Source organism: Athene noctua, chromosome 8 (genome assembly GCF_965140245.1).
Source record: "Athene noctua chromosome 8, bAthNoc1.hap1.1, whole genome shotgun sequence".
Lineage (NCBI taxonomy): Eukaryota > Metazoa > Chordata > Aves > Strigiformes > Strigidae > Athene > Athene noctua.
In genome coordinates, this window is record NC_134044.1 from 1780640 (window position 1) to 1797456 (window position 16817).

The 16817-nt window shown below is 59.0% G+C and overlaps 2 protein-coding genes across 5 annotated transcripts; one reads left to right on the plus strand and one right to left on the minus strand.

Moving 5' to 3' along the window:
• Nucleotides 1-393: 393 nt before the first annotated feature.
• PFKL (phosphofructokinase, liver type) lies at nt 394-7101 on the minus strand. 4 transcript variants are annotated; one of them, XM_074911937.1, is made up of 22 exons: nt 6962-7101; nt 6370-6443; nt 6186-6263; nt 5878-6067; nt 5509-5674; nt 5379-5423; nt 5180-5288; nt 4754-4849; nt 4581-4673; nt 4071-4196; nt 3899-3963; nt 3660-3723; nt 3427-3573; nt 3252-3322; nt 3047-3134; nt 2766-2918; nt 2468-2632; nt 2209-2270; nt 1730-1841; nt 1550-1649; nt 1333-1438; nt 394-1235 (listed from the first exon to the last, which is right to left on the minus strand). In XM_074911937.1, exons 1-22 carry the CDS (start codon nt 7044-7046, stop codon nt 1088-1090), a joined length of 2343 nt encoding a protein of 780 aa, XP_074768038.1. In that variant the 5' UTR covers nt 7047-7101; the 3' UTR covers nt 394-1087. The 4 variants fall into 4 exon arrangements, with proteins under 4 accessions (XP_074768038.1, XP_074768037.1, XP_074768039.1 ...); XM_074911936.1 differs by having other exon boundaries at nt 2766-2986; nt 3025-3134; XM_074911938.1 differs by lacking the exon at nt 4581-4673.
• A 1144-nt stretch (nt 7102-8245) lies between these two features.
• Nucleotides 8246-10478, plus strand: PROCR (protein C receptor). The gene is made up of 4 exons (XM_074912357.1): nt 8246-8369; nt 8476-8712; nt 9576-9842; nt 9929-10478. Exons 1-4 carry the CDS (start codon nt 8315-8317, stop codon nt 10039-10041), a joined length of 672 nt encoding a protein of 223 aa, XP_074768458.1. The 5' UTR covers nt 8246-8314; the 3' UTR covers nt 10042-10478.
• Nucleotides 10479-16817: the final 6339 nt, after the last annotated feature.

Below are 16817 nucleotides of genomic sequence, written 5' to 3' on the forward strand. Positions count from 1 at the left end.
CCAAGCCCGAGCGCTGCAGGCGGGAGCCAGTGCGCTTGGCAGCTGCCCTGAGAAACTGCCTTAACAAACAAACACAGCGCCTTGATAAATCACTTCTGCGCTTTCTTTGAAGGTGGGAACCAAACCATGGGAGAAGCGATTTTTCTCCAGGATTGCGAAGTCTGCCCGCAGAGGGATGCTGACCTTGCACCCGCCTCAGCCCAGCCAGGGAGAAGCCGCCCGCAGTCCCACTCTCCCAGGCTTTGAGGACGCACGAAGCAAGGGAACATCCTGGCCCAGCATCAACCTGGCTCCAGCAAACCATCTGGCTTTGCTCATCCCCATCCTAACCCTAGGTCTGCCCCCCTCATTCCTCCCCGCAGGGACTCAGCGCACAATGACCACTCTCTGGAGTGAGGCAGGTTTGGCTCCAGCGGGTTTTATCTCTAGAGGAGGAGAGCAGCACCGCGAATGGTACAAGATTTGGGGGTTACAGAGCAGCGGTGAGATGATGGGCACCGCACCTGGGGCCGGGCGGTGACGGTCGCATCCAAGCATCATGCAAGGTGGCCGAGGAAGAGGGGCTGGCCAGGACCGGTGCTCTGCGCTGAGCCCTCAAGACACTCCACTGGGCAAACGCTGGGGGAGGATGGAGCTCTACCGGGGCTCACGAGGCAGCCAAGAGCCCCCAGGACTAGCCCCTACCTGCTGTGGGATGGCACCACATCTCCCTCAGCTCCCCTCCTGCACGCAGGGCAGGCAACTAAAAGCAGCAGTTGGCTCAGGCGGTCAAGCCGCTAAATAAAGAATCAAGATGCCCCATCATTAAATAATAGGAATAAACTCTTAAGGGATGATTAAGGGTCAGGCTGTGCAGCTGGGCTCTAGCAACACCTCTTGTCTGCATCTGCACAGGGACCAGACCCTGGACCAGTGATCTCGGGCAGGATTGTGCTGGTTTGGGAGCCGGGACCAGGCTCTGCCAGCTTCAAGGGATCGATGGCAAAGCTACAGGGCTACTGAGAACAAGGGGGGACCCGGTGCTCCCCGAGCAGCACGTGGGGATGGAGAGGATGCAGAGGGGGGGCTACAGCTCAGGCTGGTGGGACTAGAAGCCCTTCTCGATGCTGAGTGTGCGGCGGGTGACGTGCTCCATCTTCCCCGAGATGTACTCGGTCAGGCTGATCTGGTAGTTGGCAAGCATCTTCAGCATCAACCGCAGGTTCAGCCACCACTGCTCTTGGGGCAGCCTGTGCCTGTGCAGGGGCGGGAACACAGCTCTCAAGTGACCCCAGGGACAGCCCAGGAAGGTCCCCCCAGGACCTGATAAACCGCTGGGGCATGGGAACTTACTCAAAATCAGTGACTTTCTTAAGCTCCGTCACGGGGCTGAAGGCCACCACCTTCTTCCTGAGCCCGATCACGCAGGCAGAGTCGTCTGAGTTGGCAAACACGCGCCCTGGGAGGGGTACACAGCTGACCATGGCCACCCTCCGGGGTCTGAATGGAGCAGCAGGGGCTACCCAGTGCCACCAGCCTCCCCCCACAGGACGCCCGTCCCTCAGCTCACCCTTGCAGTAGACCTCCTCTAGCTTCTCCGACATCCACAGCACCGCCTTCACGCCCAGCTTGGTCCCATAGTTGCGGTCAAAGGGGGTTGGGGCTCCCCCCTGGGGACAAAGAAATGGGCACATCAAGCCCGCCCAGCTCCTGGAGACAGCAGTGACCCGTGTGGCCCTGTCCCCCATACCTGCTGGAGGTGGCCCAGGACGTTAATCCTGCAGTCAAAGATGCCTTTGCCCTCGGAGGAGTAGAGGTTGTAGAGGAACTCAGTGGTGTAGTGCTCGTGGCACTTCTCATTGCTGGGGGAGCAGAGGGAAGAGGTGGGGGGGCTGCTCCTTAATCTGGCATCCCCAGGGGGTTCCTCCATGCTTCCCTAAACACTTTTTTTTTTTTTTCCTGTTTTGTTCTCCCTGAGGCCCAGCACCCCAGCCCATCTCCCCAGCAGGGCCCTGGGGCCAGAGGGGGGATGGCAGCGGGTGCATCCAGTGTAGAACTGTCCGCCTGGCCTAGCATGGCATCTCTGGGCAGGACGCTGTGCACCCACCATGCCAAAGCCCGCTGCACGTGGGAACCCCTCTCCAGCTGCAGGCGGAGCTCAGCTCCAGCCTTGCTCTCCACCACGGGGCTGGGTTTTTCAGTGAGTGTCCCCAGGGGCCCCCAACTCACCGCAGCACCAATCCTCTCTGGATATCCGTCTTCATTTTGTCAGTCAAATGCTCCACATTGGCCTGCAAGATGAATGCCAAGATCCTGGGTCCCTCTGGTCCTCTTGGTTGGACCCAAGTGCCACTAACATCCACACAGCAGCTTCCCAGGCCTTGGCCGTGTTCCTCCAAATCCTGTCCTGCCCCACAGCCCTCCCTTTCCCAGTTTTCCTTATTTTACCCAAACGATGCTGCCAGAGAGCAGCTCCCGCCCTGTTCACCTTCAGGTCATGGATGGTGAAGGGATCTTCGTAGACATAGGCGGCGTCGGCGCCCACCGCGATGCCGGTAACAGTTGACAGGTACCCGCAGTAGCCCCCCATCGTCTCCACGATGAAGACCCGGCGCTTGGTGCCCGAGGCCGACTGCTTGATGCGGTCGCAACTCTGTGCCAGGAGAAAGGCAGCTCATGCTAGGAAAATCCATCTTTGCCTCCCGGGACGGGACGTGGGTTCATTCCCACCTGTCGAGTGGTGGAGCGGAACAGCCCCCTGAGCTGCGCCCTGCCCCGTTCCTCACCTCCATGGCCGCGTTGACGGCTGTGTCTGAGCCCAGGCTGAAGTCGGTTCCGGGGACGTTGTTGCTGATGGTGGCGGGGATGACGCACATGATGATGCAGAGCTCCTCGTACTGCCCACGGGCCTCCACCAACTGCAGCACCCCCTCGTACGCCTGCAAGCAGCCAAGAGCTGGGGAGATGCTGGCCCCGGGGGCTGGATCCACACCCCAAAAGGGATGGCCTGGGGAGCTGACAGCCCGGCCTGGCCCCCAGCGAAACAGGGCTGAGGGTTCCCCCGCACCTCAAAACCCCCAATGACCAGCAGCCCCTGGATGTTGAATTTCCGCACATTCTCCACGATCTTTTCCATGCAGGTCTTGGGCAGTGTCCTGTGGTGGGGAAGGGGAGAAGAGACCACGGGGTGAGGACAGGATGTCCCTGCAGTCGCCAGGGACAGCAGCGTCCCTTCCACTACGTCCCCCAGGCCCCCCTGGGGCTCTGCTTACCGTTTGGTGCCCAGCATGGACCCGCCACGTCCCAGCCAGCCCGCCACGTCGTGCCAGCCCACCTCACGGATCTGCAAGCAGCAGCGCTCGGTTTTGGGGTGAGGAAGCACCCCACCACCCCACTCCAAGCCCAAACTCATCCCCCTGGGAAACCCAGGCTTGCCGTTCCCCTTACCTGCCCCTTGGCCAAGCCCTCGAAGCCGTCGCTCACTGCGTAGATGGTGTGTCCCTGGCAAATGCTGATCCGCACGGCTGATCTGACAGCAGCGTTCATGCCTGCGGCAGGGGCACCCACGTTCAGGATGGCCAGGCTGAAGGGGCTCTGTGGGGACAGGGATGGGGACAGCACATGGATGAGTGTCCCCAAGGCAGGGATGGTGTCCCCTGCCGCTCTTCGTCCCTCCTCACCTTCTCCTGTGCTGGCTTCTGGTGCGCCAGAAGCTTGTAGATGTTCCAGTTGTTCTCAAAGCTCCTGCAAGGACAGGCAGCGTGGCCCCGAGGTGTGCTTGGACCCTGGGGAGGGCGGGAACGACCCTCTCCGGCTGCAGGAGCTGCTGGTTTTCCCCCGGGGAGAAGCCTCCATCCCAGCACCTCCTTTTGGCCACCCCACAGGGATACCTCCCCCCGTCCCAGCCGCTGCTCCTCACCTCCCACGGAGCTGGATGGCCTCCTCAAACCTCTTCTCATCCATGGCCTTCTGCACATCCTTCGTCTTGGCAGGGGGAGAGATGCAGCACTGTGACCCCCACGCCTGTGGGGAGGGGAACAGGACCCCTACCCAAGGGGCTTGGCGTGCCCAATCCCTGCCCTGGTACTCACCACCTGGACGCACTCCATGAGCGGCAGCCGCACCGACTGGTTCCCCGAGAGGCTCACCACGCAGGCGGGGGTGTCTGGCGTGGCCTCCAGCAGTGCCATCACCGCCTCCATCCCCATCTTGCTGCTCTGTGGACGGAAAGGGACACCCGACGCCCTGTGACACCTGGGCCACCCATGCGGGATGCTCCCCTGGGCTCGCACAGCAACGCTCCCACCGGCTTGGAAACCTTGCAGCTGCTTGCACGCCTGATTTACAGCTAGAGAGCTGCTGGTTTTATTTAAAAAACGTGAAATTTGCAGCACATGAGGGTAAACGGGTGCATTGCTCTGCCTGGCACAGCGGGGCCAAGCCCGCGAGGACCGTCTGAGCCTCCTCTCAGCTGGCAAGTCCTTTGCAACAGGCAGAGGGAAGGCAGGAATGGGGTGCCCCAGCTGCCTGCTCCTTTCTGCAGGGTGACCCCCCCCTTCCCGTGTCCTGCCCCCCCCCCCCCCCCCCCCCCCAAGACATACCAGCACGCGATCAAAGGCTGAAGGGGTCCCTCCGCGCTGCACGTGGCCGAGGACGGTGACCCGCGTGTCGAAGCCCAAGCGTTGCACCACCAGCTGCGGAGCAGAGCAGACGTCACGCCAGGGACCCGCTGCCCACTGCGGGTGCCGGAGCGGGCGCCGGAGCGGGCGCTTACGTCCTTCACGTAGTTGGAAGAGATGGGTTTGCCGCTGCGGTCAATGGCGCCCTCGGCGATGATGATGATGTTGAGGCGCGACCCTCTGCTGCGCGTCTGGGTGCGAGGGGAAGAAAACAGCCGCCGTAGCTCAGCCAAAACTCACCGGCGGCCGCGTCTGAGCATCCTTTGCCCCCACTGGCCGTAGCCCGGAGAGGTGGGTGAGGGGTGGCTCAAGTTCTGGGTGGCCGAGCCCCCGAGCCAGCGCTGCCCCTGGCACGCGAGGGCTGGATTTGCACTCGGCTGAGTGCCCCGTTTCACAGGGACAATGGTGGGAGCTCCCGAAGCTTCGCAAGGGCTGGGCACCGGCTGTGGGACTCAGCCCGGGTCCCTGTGGGGACCTTCCAGGGAGAAAAGGGGGACGGGACTGTAGGAAGCCCCCCTCACCTCCCCGAGCCTCTCGCACATGAGGTCCTCCCAGCCGTCCTCCGGAGGGGATTCAGGGATGAAGAGCCAGTCAGCACCCGAGGCCAGGCCGGACACCAGCGCCAGGTACCTGGGAAGGAGGGACATGGCGGTGGCAGCACCGGCCCCGAAATGTGGCTTCCCGTCCCACCGATGGGCTCCCTCGCCCACGGGGGCTTACCCACAGTGGCGGCCCATCACCTCCAGCACGAAGGTCCGCTGGTGGCTGCAAGGACACAGGTGGGAGGAGAAGGAAGGTGGGTGCATAGGCACGGGAGGGCAGTCAAGCCCCCAGCCCGCAGCCCGCTCACCTCTGCGCCGTGGTGGTGATGGCGTCGATCACCTCCATGATGCGGTGCAGTGCCGAGTCAGTGCCGATGGTCATGTCAGTGCCGCAGAAATCATTGTCGATGGAGCCCACCAGCCCCACGATGTTGAGGCGGCTGTTCTCCTGTGCCAACTCCTTGCTGATCTGCCCTGTTTTGGGGGGGGGAGGATGGGACACACGGTTATTTTAGGGTGCCCCCGTTCTCCCCCCAGCATCAGGCTGGATGCTGCAGAGCGGCGGAGGAGCCCAGCCCTCCCTGTGGGGGTCCTAGCAGGGTGGATGTGGGGGGGTCAACACCCCTTGAGTCAGTCTACCCACCCAGGGGTTTTTTGGGAGGGGGGGGTTCACCCACCATCTTGGACCAGCTCCTCCAGCAGTTCGCCCCACTCGGAGCGGAAGATGTCGGCGCCCGTCAGGCTGCCGTCCCCGCCGATGACGCACAGGTTGGTGATGCCGTGCTCCACCAGGTTACGGGCGGCCCGCAGCCGGCCCGCGCGGGTGGTGAAGGCTTTGCAGCGGGCGCTGCCGATCACCGTCCCACCCTGGAGAGTAAAAAAATGGGGGGGGGGGGGGGGGGGAACCACACACGACACACAGCTCGTCACGCAGGTTTGGGGGACTGGGATTTGGGGGTCCCTTGGCCCCACTGGTGATCCTCACCAGCTGGATGATGTTGGAGACGCTGAGCCAGTTGGCTTGCTTGATGTTGTCTCCCCCCTCCACCAGCCCCTCGTAGCCCTGCAGAGAATGGGGAGCAGAGGTGAGGGGTGACCCGGCACGGGGGGGGGGGGGGGGAGCGGTTTCCCCCCACCCATGACAGGGAGCGGAGTGGGGTACACCGAACCTCATAGATGAGGAAGACCTTGGCTCCCACGTATATCCCCATGCGGGTGACGGCGCGGACGGCGGCGTTCATCCCTGGAAAGGTGAGACGTGAGGTGGGGAGGCCCCGCGGGACCCCGCGCCCCACAGGGTGACCCTGAAGTGTCCCCTCGAGTGGGGGGCACCCACGCAGGCAGAGGCCGGGGAAACTCTGTGCACGGGCGGGAGCTGCGGATGAGCAACCGCCCGAGAGTGAGGCGTATTAGAAGTAGCTGCTTATCCCCGGGTGTAGGGGGGGCACACCGTGGGGGTGCCCCCCTGGGGCCCGTGACCTCGCACGGAGGGCGCTCCCGGGGGGGATGTGGAAGCGCCGCAGGTGAGACGCGCCGACCCTTCCCCCGGTTGGGGGGGTGGGGGGGGGGGGTTGGTAAACGGGAGCGGGGTGTGTGTCCGCCACCCGCCTCGCCGCTCCCCCGCCCCGGGCGCCCGGGGAGGAGCGTGGGCCACGTCCCCGTTGCGCGCCCCGAGGCGCCGCGGACTCCGGCCCCGCCGCGCCCGCGGGCCGGGCGGCCACGGCCACGCAGCGCCCCCCGCCTCCTGCCGCCGGGCCCCACCTTGCGCGTCGCCGCCGCTGGTGAGCACGGCGATGGCCATGCCGGCCCCCGCCATCCGCAGCCGCTCCAGCTCCGCCGCCGCCATCGCTGCGCTCCCGGCACCGGCGCCGCCGGACACGCCCCCGCGGAGACACGCCCAGCCGCAGGACACGCCCCCTCCCGGGCAGGACACGCCTTTTCCCGGGAAGACCACGCCCCCTCCAGGTCAGGACACGCCCCCGGCGCGGGGCCACGCTCCTCCGCGCCGCCGTGCCACGCCGCGCGGTGCCGTGCTGTGCCGTACCGTGCCATAGCGCACCATACCGTGCCATACCGCGCCCTGCTGTGCCGTACCGTGCCATAGCGCACCGCTCCGCGCCACACCGCGCCCTGCTGTGCCATACTGTGCCATACCACGCCAAATTGTGCCATACTGTGCCATACTGTGCCATACCACGCCATACCGCGCCCTGCTGTGCCATACTGTGCCATACCGCGCCAAATTGTGCCATACTGTGCCATGCCATGCCATACTGTGCCATATCATACCATACTGCGCCATACTGTGCCATGCTGTGCCGTACTGATCATGCTGTGCCATACTATACCATACTGCACCATACTGTGCCATACCACACCATACAGTGCCATACCACACCATATCATGCCATATGTGCCATACTGCCCCATACTATGCCATACTGTGCCACGCCATGCCATATATGTTGTGCCACACTGCACCATACCATGCCATACCATGCCATACTGCACCACACCGTGCCATACTGTGCCATACCATACCATGGCAGGCAGGGCAGTCCTGGTACATGCTGCCCCAGGCTGTGGTATGCTGTGCCAGCAGGGTGAGCTGGATGCTTTAATATAAATTCCATGGTTTGTAAATTTTAATCTATGATTATTTGAGGTGTATATTAAAAGCCAATCATACGGAGCGAGCCCAGCCTGTGAGGCTGCTCTCCTCCATCCCTCCCTTCTCCTCTGCAGTGTTCCCCACCGCTGTGTCCCTGCTGGCCTCCTGCGTCGCCCCAGGGGAGTGGGGATGGGGCCTCTGCCCAGCTAAGGGATGGGGAAACTGAGGCAGGTGCTGGCCACTCGCTCCTGCCGGCTGGAGCAGTGCTGTGTGGTCCTGCAGGCCCTGGGGGGAGCTTGGAGCCTCAGACCACATCATCATCCCCAGGCGCTGCAGGGCCTGGCATGTCTGGCAGGGAAGGGGTGTGGGTGGCTTTGGCTAAGGAAATGAGAGAGACTTGGCCGGACTCCCACTCTCCTCCTCCTGCAGCCCCACCTCCCCGGTTCGGCTTAACTCCCTGCGTCAGACCATCGGTGGGGCCACCATTCCTGTTCCATCCCACCATGCTCTGGTGGCTGCTGCTCTGTGGCGCCCTGGGCTGCGGGGCAGACCAGGCGGGTAAGGCGAGGACACGGTGGCAGCAGGGTTGGAGAGACTTGGGGTTGGTGTGGGGGACATACGGGGAGGGGACGGGGCAGTGGGTGATGTCTGGTGTCTCTCACAGCCCCGCTCGTCTTCACCATGCTGCAACAGACCCGCGTCTCCAAAGGCATCTCCGTCTTCTGGGGGAATGCCAGCCTGGACGGGCAGCTCAGCCATCTCCTGGAGGGGTTTAATGTCACCCAGGTGCTGCCGCTGGAGCCCCCGGATGCCTGGGCCAGGCGACAGCAGGACGTGGCCAAGTACCTGGTCTACTTTGGCCAGCTGGTGAAGCTCTTCAACATGGAGAGGCCCATCAACTGTGAGTGGTACCCCTGGGGGACACAGGGATGGGATGCATGGCTGCGTGGGGTGACAGGTCCCCCTGGGGAAGGGGAGCCCCCCCTGCACTGCTTGGGCACGGGGATGGCTCTTCAGGGACTGCTGGGCAAATGGACGGGGACAAGGCTACCTGCAACACCTTGCTCTGGGCAAAAGGAGCCTTTCTGCAGAGCTGGGAATTGTGGAGCCCACGCTGGGAGCAGGGCAATGCCAGCCTCCTGCTGCTCCTTGGGAAAAGGGCTGGGGCTGCAGCCTGGGAGGGTTGGTGAGGTGTGGGCACCCTGGCTGCACCCCACTTGCATCCCACCTGCACCCTGCAGCTTTTGCGGGATGCTGATGGCGATGGTTTCACATCCCTGCCTGCATTGCTCCGCAAGCCTGTGTTATCCCTGACGTTCCTGCCCAGAGTTTGTTTTAACGTCCTTTTCTTTGTTGCCCCCAAACCAGTTTTGTCCCAGCTCTGTATTTCTTTACCTGGCCCTTGGGGAGCACTTTCTCACTGCAAGGTCTCTGGCGTGAGCCTCCCCTCACCCGGTGTCCCCATGCTCCCTGTGCCGTGTCCTACCATGAGAGCGATGAACAGCTTGCTCTGCACCAAAAAACCACCCATCTCTGTAAAACTGATGCGTGCTGTATGCAGATAAGGAAGGGAAAATAAGCACAGCCACCTGGCTGTTAGAAAATTTGTTGCTGCAGCTAAACCACGCGATAAGAGCTGTGTGTGGGTCAGGTGGACCAAGGCTGAGGCCCAGCAAACTCAGTGCATGGCTTGATGCTGGTGAAGGTAATGGACTGCTGAGAGTGGGACCGTGCTGACCCCGGCCCCCTCCCTCTTTCCCTCAGATACCCAGATGCTGTGCTGCCACCTGGGCTGCTGCCTCTTCCCCAATGGCACGGCCCACAGCTTCTACGAGGTCACCCTCAACGGGACGGCTTTCCTCAGCTTCCACGTCCCCAACGCCACCTGGCAGCGGCGCTGGCCTGGCAAGGACATAGTGGCTGCCTTTGCCGAGAGGGAGCTGATGAAGTACTCCGAGACCACCCAGGAACTCCAGCATTTTCTCAACACCACCTGCGTCAGCATCCTGCGGGCTCAGAGCGCCTGGACAGGTCTGTGCCGGGACTGGGGGGCATGACACATGGTGGCACGGGAGGGTGACCACCGTCGTCACCTCCGTCCCTCTCACCTCTTGCAGGAAAACAGAGCAGCTGGTCGCATGCCCCGCTGGTGCTGGGCCTGATCCTGGGGATCTTTGCCTTGCTGGGCATGGCCGTGGGGATCTTCTTGTGCACAGGAAGGAGCTGCTAACAGATCCGGCAGCCGTCCCACGTCACCCCGTGGAGGCAGGGGACGGACCCATCGTCACCCTGTGGAGCAGGGAACGAGCCTGCGCCCCGCAAGAGATAACATCTCCCCAGCACTGCAGGCTTTGCTCCCAAAGGACGCTGGTGGCTTCCCTGCCCAGTCCCAGCTGGGGTCACCCCTCCAGCAGCAGCACCCTGCCCCGGGGATGGCCCCCACACCGGGCTGGCACAGTGCACTGAGACTTAACATAGAAATACACTTGGCACAGATGGAAAAAATGGGGAAGGGGGATGGGGTGGGGAGAAAGTGGCAGGAGAAACGGCCAAGAAAGGGTTAAAAGGATGGCACTGAGCCCATATTTATCCTTGTTCCAGTGGGGATAAATGCCTCAGAGGGAGGATGTCACACCTTTGTGGCACTGCTTTGAGACATTCTGCAAATAAAACCACCTGTCAGCTCTCACAGCATGTTTGGTTGCTCTCATTTTCCCCCGGCAGCACAGATGTGTGGGGCTGCAGATCCATCCTGGGGGGCAGGCACAGGGGTGACCCTGGTTGCTGGTGCTCCTGGGGGTTGCCAGCCCCTGCGTTGGGCCCCAGGCCACGCACCATGTTTTCAAAGCCTCTGGAGAGAGGCTGGTAGGGTTTGCGCCTCCCAAGCTCATTTCAATCTGTCCACAGCTTTGGTTTGACTGAATTATTTTTCCAATGGCCAACTGGTGACGCTCCATTTATTTTTCATTTCCTCATCTTTGTATGAGGCACTACGGCTGAGTACAGACAGCTGTAACGGGACAGTTTTTCTGAGCAGATTAACACGTTCACTGTTCTCCCCTAAGGATGCTGCCTGGAGGGACACGGGACCATGGGGACGCTGGGCAAGGGGCAGGGCAGGTGTGGGGCGATGCGCTGGGGACCCCCAAGACCAGAAACTGCTCCCCAAGGGCCAGTTAAAGAAATGCAGAGCTGTATTACTAGTGCTGTCCAACAGCATTTGTTGCTTTATTTGCCTTTTGTGCAAGCTCAATCTGAGCTAAATCAGGCCCTTAGATTGCTTAGGCTTCAGTTATATTATTAATAAATTCTTGGCTGCGTTTCTCTTTTGCCCATAACACGACACCCCTCTTGTCTCTGCTGCCCCAAGGGCAGGAAGGGCTGGGGATCAGCCAGGAGCTGGCTCGGGCTATGGAAAGAGGGGACAGCACAGGAGCAAGGAGCTCTCCTGGGTTAATTTCCAGCTCATTCCTTTCTAAATATCCTTCCCTGCAGCTCAAAGCAAGAAAGAAAGGGTGGGTAGGGAGGGGGGGAAGATGGAAAAAAGAGATTTAGGACAGAAAAGGGATGGAGGAAGAGGTCTCCAAAGACCACATCTCATCACCCTGGCCCCCAGCCACCCCCCTCGCAGCCCCCGCCTCCACCAGGCTCTCAGGGCAGGGGCTGGGATGCTCCCCACCCTTCAGTGGACTCCTTTGCAAAAGGGAGAGGGCAGCCAAGAGGCCAGAGGATCCAAAATGACAACGCTGAGGCACGTCAACATCATTGCTCAGCTTCTAAAGAAGTGCCCTTGGTGGGAGCTCTGGCGCGGGCTGAGCGCTGCACGTCCCCTGCCGCGGGCATTAGGGGACGTGAGGCTGACGCTGAAGGTCAAACGCAGTACGATTGCTCCTCACGAAGGGGGAAACGCACTTGTAGTGGGAAGAAACTGCTGCATTCGCAGCGCTGCTTTGGCTTTGGGGTGTGGGGCATCTCCAGTGCCTGCACCCAGAGGCAGATGTTGCACTGGGGGCCCCAGATCCCCCGTGTCCCTGGAGTGATTCTCCCAGCGAGGCCTCGGGGCTGCACCTCCTCGCTCCCAGGAGTCCTGGCGTGAGGTTGGGAAGGTGCTGTTGGACACAGGCTGGAGAAACTGGGGAGGTCTGGAAAAGGGCTTGTTTTGCTCAGTACTTCTGAAACACATCATCTTTTTTGGACAGATGAGGAAGCGTCCACTTTAAACAGCTCTGGAAAAAGCTTTTTGCTGCCCCCAGGCCCCCCCCCCCCCCCCCCCATTGCATGTCAGTCACAGCAGGAGAGCGTGCTAGAAAGGAGCCAACTCTGCTGCTGGTCTCTTGAGTCTCAGCCGGCGATCCCAAGGGGATGGGGCAGTGCCGCACAGCGGGGCTCCCCCTGAAACCGCAGGATCCTGCGCAACAGCCTCATCCTGAACCATGCCCACAGGCAGTGCGCCCAGTGCTGCCACCCCCCCAGCCCTGGTCACCACCAGGGGGGTGGCCAGCATCTGTGCCCAATGGGGGCACAGAGGCCAAGAGCAGAGGGGTTACGGCAATAGCATCCACCCCCAGAATTTCTCTTTCTCATCCCAAAACCTCAAACTGCCTCATCACAGGGCCACCAAGGCCTGGCCCGGTGCAGCACGTGGTGCCCAAGGGGCCATGCTGGGCTCCTTCCCCACCACTACTCCAGCATGTGCCATCTGTCCGCAGCTGGTAGCCACATCCACGACTGATCCTCTCCCAAATGTGGTTGTTCTTCCACCCTTGATTGCAGCTTAGGACAGGCGCCAATGCTTAACCGCACATCCTGTCAACACAGGGTTGTTTTTAATTTGCTCCTTGTTTTTTTTGTTTTGTTTGGGGTTTGTTTTTTGGTTTGGGTTTTTTTTGCAAGAGGGTGAACAAACGCACATGCAGACCTTTGGAGGCTTTAACCAACTCCCCTACACAGTGTCTCCCCCCAGAGCAAACCATCCCAGGCGCCTGCACCGCTCCCCGTGTGAGGCTTTGCTCTCCCTACACTGCACGGTTTCCATTACTCAGCCCTGCTATCGCTGGCTTAGATAAGGGTTCATATAAAACACCCAGCCTTGAACCTTGGCATCGTCTTAACTCACTGGAGCAACGTGCTAGGAACTGGCTTTGCCCATGGGTGCTTCAGCTGGGTCCCCCCACTGCCCTTCGGACATCAGCTCACCCCACAAGGTCACTGTCCCCAGCCGTGTCCTCTGGGAGCCTCCAGCTGCTGGCACAGCATCCTTGGCTCCATGTCTGGTGTCAGCCATGGTGCCCTGCCCAGCCCCAGGAGCTGCCTGAAAACACAGTGATGGGCTCCTGTGCCTGCTTGGGTGGGGATGGGGAAGGCAGGAGCCGAGGGAAAGAAAGAAAAAAAAAAAAGTGGTTTATGAGGAAAAGGGATAGCACCAGATTTAAGTCTGGAAAGGATTATTCTTGTAAACAAGCCTTACGCATTTGGTGCCTGCACTGGTGTCATCATCACTTCTGAACTACAGCTCCATTCTTCTGAATTCCCCTCCTGAGGTCATGCTCTCACATTTTCGTTTTGGGTGTCACCAGGTTTAGGATGTCAGTTTTAAGGCAGGGGCTGCACTGGGGTGAGGGGATTTGCAATGTGCACAGCCTCTAGCCAGCCCTCCCTGAGCAAGGGATGCTTTTTTTTTTTTTTGGGGGGGGGGGGGGGGGGGGAGGCAACATTGTTGTAGAAATAGAAGCTGTGGGGTTATCTGCTTTTTAGCAACCTCCTGTGCCCACACAAGAGCGGGCAGGTTCTTGGAAATACTAACCAGCAGAGGAAAGGGCTGTGCTGGTGAGCCTCTCCTCCCAGGGTGTACGAGTACCCAGGAACCATCGCTGCCCTCTTCCCTTTCCTCTCACCTCCCAGGTCAGCTCCTGACGCAGCGCAGCCCTAGGAAGCGGGAGGAGAAAGCTGGATACCGGCCACAGTCAACACCAAGTGGGGCTCTGGGGCAGCGGGGGTGAAGGGAGGCTTCTGGACAGCTGGATGCCACCAGCGAGTGCCACCACACCTCCCACCCTGCCCCAACCGAGCTGTCCCCTCCCTGGGGACAGCTGCAGTCTGAGCAAGCCACCCCTTGTGAGATGCTCCACTGCTGCTCCTGCAACGCTGCTCATCAGCCCAGGAGCACAGACGGCATGAAAAGGCTCAAACAAATGAATTTCTGACAATTATTGAGACTAAACTGTGATGTGAGACGCTGCTAATAAAGAACGCCTGCTTAACAGTTACATTAGATTCTGACTGTTGAGTTAATTTATTTGCTTGGCTATCTACAAATCCCATTAAAGATTCTAAGGAATCATTGCTTCACCTTCATTTCAGGCCTCATTTGAACAGATGTATTCAGGAATGCTGCAAATCTGTGTGTTTTCAGAGCAATTTTCTCCTGGCACCAGTCACTTCTGCCCTCCTATCTCCACCGCCTGTCTCTTGGAAGCAGAAAAGTTTAGATATAGATAAGTACTTTAAAATAACAAGCTCTGGAGAAAAAACAACCAAGGCCGCCCGCACTGTACTTGCAGAGGTTTCCAAGGAATAGAAAACGCTGTTTGGAAAAACTTTCACCCCCCGCCTGGACACGGGGAGGAGGGGATGCTCTGCCCAAGCACTGCTGTGACAAGAAAAGCCGACAGCAACAGCCCTCTGCGTGGCTGAAGCCACCGGGAACAAACCACCCCCTTGGGCCAGACTGCTCCCAGGACCCACGTCCCTAATGCTGAAGCTCCTATGTGCAGCCCCAAACTTCAACATCTGCTCTGGGATTGGCAATAGCGTTTTTAGATGCAGCAAGCCCAGAGTGCAGAGGGACAGAAGCGGGCCAAGGCTGCCAGGGCACGCTGCTTTGTGGAAAAGTAGATCTGAACCCTGTTTTCACTCCCAACCTGCTAGGGAATCCTCACCCCACCTGCTCCTTCAGCTCTCCTGGGATGGGGGGTAACGTAGCACTGACAGAGGCAATGAGATCTTAAAACAAGCCTGTGATGAGGCCCTAGAGGAACACACATGACTTGTGGAGGTGATCAAAACCATTCGCTTCGGAAATAAATCAGGATCCCCTTAGCCAGGCAAGGACTATGTGCTTGTTTAAACAAACACCCCCTTCTAAAACAGCAAGGACTTCTAGAAATATGTTTCAAGGATAAGTGCTTTGCTAGAAGAATTGAACAACATGCCTATATCTAAACCCTCAACAATCCTTGACTTTTGCAAGGATTTAGTGTAAAGGGGAACTAGGAAATTAGTTTTGGGGTTTTGGTTTGTTTTTTTTTTTGTTTTTTTTTTTTTAAATTTTATCCAATTTAGGAGCAACAGCATTGCTTAGAAGTGGCTATGTGTTACAGGATTCCCAGCTCAGAGGTTCCCACCATCAGGATGCTTGCTTGGTCCCCAACCAAGAAACAATGTGAAGATCTAAGCCCCCTGAGAAGCATTTGTAGGAGATACAGTGTGCATGGACTCCTCTGGCTCACTCACACCAGCTAAATGTAACTGAAATGTCACAGTCACTGAAGAGCTTCCACATCCCTCCGGCCAGACACCCTGCAGCCCTTGGAGGACAAATACCTCCCTCTATGATCCTAGAAGCAGCACAACTTTCTTCACAGACCAAAATAAGTGCAAATGTTTGATCCAGACCCTAGTAAGCACTAGGGAATGCTGCTGTCTGCAGGGTAACCCTGAAAGCTTTGTCTGCAGGGGCGTAAGGCAGCAGACCCCTGCTCTACACACACCCCACAGCAACGGGGGGAAAAGCAAGACAGAAGGAAGCAGGGTTGCTTGGTATGATTCAGAGCTTTCTTTTCTGTGTGTTTCTTCTCATGCTTTTAAGAGCTGGGGTTTTGCAGCTATTGTTGCTGTTGTATACAGCACCAGCCTCTCAGTAGTACCGAGCAACAATGAAAAACAACCAAATGACAGGAAGGAAAAGGATTAGCAGGGAGAGGAAAAGCAGCAGCAGGAACTAGTGTCTGAAATAAATACAATGCCTGCTGGTAGGGGTGCAGGTAGGAAAGGTTACACCACCTTCCCCTGCAGAGAAGTTGAGGCTTTGGTGTGGAGTCGTGGCTTTTTGGCTTTATTGCTACAGGCAAGCACTGGCAGCACGGTTGTGTGCAGGTGGAATAGGGAGGCAGCAACCAAACAGACCTTCGAGGGGCTCAGATAGCAGGAACCAACCCCACACACAGCGATACTAGAAGGAGAGTTTCTTTGAAATCCAGGATTTCTTAGAAATCTAAGCAAAGGGGAAAGCAGTGACAGAGCTGTCTACTGACATCTGCAAAGAGGCAGTCATCAAACGGGCAGACACTTGGAAGTGGCAGCCTCAGCTGGGATTAACAGTTTACATTTACAGATTTTGAGGAAGACAAGCATCAAGACCAAGGTTTGGCATCTCAGGTTTGTCTTGTCCCTCCCCCCCTCAGCTGTTCCTGAAGCCCCTGCTTTGCTCTGCCAAGGCAAATGTACAAAAGGTCCAACAGGAAGCATCCCCAGTGCTGCTGCTTCCACTGTGTCAGCTCCCACTGGAGTTTAAGGGTTGGGTGGAACATTGCTAGACCAAGGGCTGCACACAAGGGCTGGGCCAGAGCTGCTCTCCACCTATCCGAGCTAAAATAATGAAGAAAAAACAAACAACGAAAACCAACCAAACAAAACCCCCCCTGAATCTCCTGCTGCTGCTCCCCAGCAAACATTTCTGTGTAGGAAAAAACAGATCCCATCCACTTCCCAGGCAGAGGATGAGGTATAAGGCAGGAGCTGAAAGGATCCCACTTTATTAGTCCCTAAGAGCCTAGAAGGAAGGAGCAGAACACCCTACACAAGCAACTAACTAATTTTTCTTGCTGCCTACATCACTGTCACTGTGAAGCACAAGTCTGACTGACACAGGTACCTCTGAGGGATTGTTTAGCTACCACTCCTGAAGAACACGTGGAGATGAGTTTCTGATGGGGATGCTTAAAGCAG